A 4,094-nucleotide genomic window follows, 5' to 3' on the forward strand; every position below is an offset into this window, starting at 1 on the left:
AAAAGGAGTGTTATTTAAAATATCAGAAGCATTGTGGCATCAATGGTTAAAAGGAGTGTTATTTAAAATATCAGAAGCATTGTGGCATCAATGGTTAAAAGGAGTGTTATTTAAAATATCAGAAGCATTGTGGCATCAATGGTGAAAATTCGCTCTTGTACTTGAATTTAAGAATTAGAAATTCAAAGTTTTCATTTACTTTGCTGATGTGTATTTAGTGCTCAAAGGTCTCTTGTTAAGGTAATGGGTACTAAACAAGTCGCATCTGGCGTAACTGCGTATGCCCCAAACAAGCCGCTCTATTAACATACACATTTTTTTATTTAAAGGTCGATTTACCTTCTGTATTTCAACCGTTTCTGAAGCAGTAATTATTGTTGAACGGTCGCTATTTTACATTTCGCCGACTGTTATCATTAGTTTCTAGATTATCACTTCTGAAACGTTCTCAGAATGTGTTTTCGTAATTATGAAAATTTATTAGTTATCTTTTATATAATCATAAAGTGTTTATCTTATGTAAAAGGTAATTAAAATATCTGTAACTATTCCATTAATTTCTTATTTTAAAATCTAGTATTCAAGTAATACCGGTTGATACTTTTTCATTATTGCATGTTGGTCAATTTACTAATATTTATAACGTTTTTTTTAAACTTTATATGCACTATATGCCTCATTAAATTACAATTACCAAGGAATGTGAAAGTTTTTAGAAAAAAAAAACTGCTTATTGTTATAATAACACTATTTCAGCCATAATGTTGTATTTTCAAGTCATCATTGGTGGTTAGTTATAGACAAGATGGAATCAAATCCAAAAGCTTAACAGATCAAAATAAAATAACAACAATTGTTATGGTGTGAATGCCTATTACAAGCTGGCGAAGCGTGATTATAATTAACTAGCAGAATTACCCGGCGTTGCCCGGGTTTTCAGAAAAAAACAACAACCCTACTCTCCCTGTTCCATATTTCAATAGGTGAGACATATTTTGTGAATTTAAGAAAAAAACAAAACAACAACTTTAGGTTTGATTTTTGAAAATAAACTACGAACCTATTTTAAATCATTGCTTTCTTATGAACGATGTTTTTTGTATTTCTTTCACTGGCGAGGATAAATAGACCCTTACCGCGAGTATTTAAATTATGTTATACACGTATGAGTACCAGTATTGACGAACAGGATAAGTCTAGCTATATTCCCGTCATCTCTCCTCAAATATCAAAATTTCAAACGTAAATATGTATTTAATGTTTAATTTGCTTTAATGTAAACATAGTATATTTTTTTATGAATATGATACCCTATTCATATTATGACATGGACGTACGATATACACTACAAACAAAATTCAATACTGTACTTTATAATGTATTAAAAGAAAAAAAATCCACTTCCAGATATCAAACAGCCCAGAGTAAAAAAAGTAGAATAAAATATATTCGCTGACTTGACTTTAATCTCATTTTAACAATAAGTATTATAATGTAAGCCTTACTCTTTTCACCTAGTCTATTTCATGGCAGACGGCATAATTTTATTTAATAGGCTAGGCCGACTGTTTGCTTTTTCACACAAACCAGTCTAAATCTGCATATATTTGTTTTGTGTGTAAGGTTAAATATATGATGTATTAGCAGATGTATAGTTAATGATCTATAACTAAATAGGCCTATAATGCTACATAATAAATTAACTGTTAACTCAAAATTACCAAAAAATGTCCAGTCTGCGTAGAATTTATTGGTGTAATGAATATGTTAACGATAAAATTACCGGTTTGGCTAGCAGTCGATAGACGCGTATATCAACGACAAATTGTCGTTTTGCGCACCTTCACGTGAGGGAAGTGTGACCTGTGCAGTGAACGCGGCGGACAAACAAGTATGCAAACAAACAAACAGAGATATTTTGGGTTGTATATATAGATTACACCTGTCATAAGACATTATGTTAGGACTATTATATTTTAACACTACATTCTTAATATAGTTCCTTAGGAATTTTGAAGAATTAGAAGAGTGTGTACTAATAGAAGTTCAACCACATTATACTCGTCATATCCATTGCTAACGATGCGTTTCTCTATATAAATAGTCCCCACTGCTATGCTGTTCGTTGTATCCCAGCTGGACTGAATAACTCTAGATTAAGCGAAACGAGTCGTCGACATTTGATATGGAGAATATAATGTGGTTAAAATACTATGCTAATTCTTGAAAATCCCTAAAGGACTAAATTAAGAATGTAGTGCTAAAAATAAAATAGGCCTAACATAATGTCGTATGACAAGTGTAACTAATCAAAATAAACATGTACCTTGCATTTATCACTGATGTGTTCCTCCATAAAGCCAACACTTTCATCCATCTCAATGCCTTCATCTTGACTATCTTTCTGTTTTGTAGCAACAGGGGGAGAAGGTGTCGCAGTTCGAGTAGAAGACTTTGGACTGTCCCAGCTGGATACACCTGAACTGCTGGTGCTGCTTGCCCAAGAGTGGGGATAGCTTCCTGCATATACAAAAGAAAAAAAGTCAATATACAAAATATTTCACAAAACTTTAAATTAACGGTTCGTTGGTAATAAACGAATTGAATTTTGTAATGGCCTGCATTTAGTAATGGTAGCCCTCAAACGTATTTGAAGTGTGATAGGGACGCCATTCTATTCATGATAGCGTATGTGAGTGTATCTGTGCCTGCGTACAAATGGGTGTTTTAAAAGTTTATACGAAAAAAAAAAGAAACTCCACTTGTTCCCCGCTTCTTTCCTGTTTATGCGATAAACCCACGATAGGTCAGCGGTAAGCTTACGGACTTACAACGCTTAAGTTCGGGGTTTGATTCCTTTGGTGAACAGAGCGCTACACCAACCATTTAAACTACTTTCTTCAAACGAAGGTGATGGATTCACGTCACAATGTATTGTCTGATCTACATCGTCAGTATAGTATAATGTCTTTAATATTTAGTAACGAGGTTTCACTTTTTCGAGGGTTTCAAGCTTCGTTTGTTTACATGGTTTATAATCCTAAACATAAAATAAAGGTTCGCTATTAGACATCAGTTCTTGAGGTAGGGACTATTACTGAAACAAAGACTGTTTGTGTTATTAACCAAATTTACATTTTAGAGACTTTGTACTTGGCTAAACGCTAATACAGTCTGGTTAATACTTTTATATATATCTTCCTTGCAATAAAACACAATTATAAGGATGTAAAATGTAATAATCATGTAAAGTATTGTTACTACACAAATGCATAACACATTATTCTGTCCCTGACTGAATTTTTTCCTAGTTCTCAACTTTTACCCTCATGTGTTTGACTTTATTATAATATTATCACCGAATCTAACTGATATAGAAAACTCGAGGTTTAATGCTTCGATAAGAGCTCTGAATGAAGACAATCTGCCTTCACAGTGGCTCAGTGATAATATTGACGGCTTAGACGCTAAAATTCGAGGTTTAATCCCTTCTGCAAGCACAGCCCAAAAGCCCACTGTGCTAACAACAGACAAACTGAAGGCAAGCTTATTCTGTTTAGTTACGTGCAACTGACTACAGCAGCAGGTTATCCCCTAACATTTGGGTTAGATGTTTTCTAAGCGTTGTGTTTTAAATTTACTTGTTATGTATTTTTCCATTCACCTATGTAACTGAGCAATTCTTTATAGCGTCAAGTGTACTTCATGGTTTGTAACTTAAAACTATAAGTGGAATTGAGTAAAAGCAAAATCCAGGAAGACCTTACCCAGAAGGTTAGACGACGCACTTCTTTGTATTTTTTTTATGGCCAAACGTTTCTTTTATTTGTGGCTTATGCTCTTCTTTATATATATATACACTGTGTGTCAACACATAATCACATGCCTTTGTAATACTACTTTTTTTTTATGTGGTTCATAGTAAATTCTCGACCGTGCAATGCTGTTAAGTGTAGTTTATAACTGGAGGTACATCAAAGCCTTTTTAATGACAGATACACGTATAGCAACGTTGATAAACAAGATAAAGCCTAATGACACAACATATCGAAAAAGGATGTCTTCAGTGTTTTCGATGGAAGCAGAAAAACTCA

The 4,094-nt window shown here is 33.4% G+C and overlaps 1 protein-coding gene across 1 annotated transcript in view; it reads right to left on the reverse strand.

The window, feature by feature from the left end:
- LOC106471964 (zinc finger protein 704-like) overlaps nucleotides 1-4,094 on the reverse strand; it is a 42,220-nt gene that overhangs the window by 33,925 nt on the left and 4,201 nt on the right. Inside the window, exon 2 of the mRNA XM_013932592.2 lies at nucleotides 2,327-2,520. Coding sequence (XP_013788046.2) covers nucleotides 2,327-2,377 — 51 coding nt within the window. The 5' untranslated portion in view covers nucleotides 2,378-2,520. The remainder of the gene's footprint in view (nucleotides 1-2,326; nucleotides 2,521-4,094) is intronic.

Source organism: Limulus polyphemus, unplaced genomic scaffold (assembly GCF_000517525.1).
Source record: "Limulus polyphemus unplaced genomic scaffold, Limulus_polyphemus-2.1.2 Scaffold4992, whole genome shotgun sequence".
NCBI lineage: Eukaryota > Metazoa > Arthropoda > Merostomata > Xiphosura > Limulidae > Limulus > Limulus polyphemus.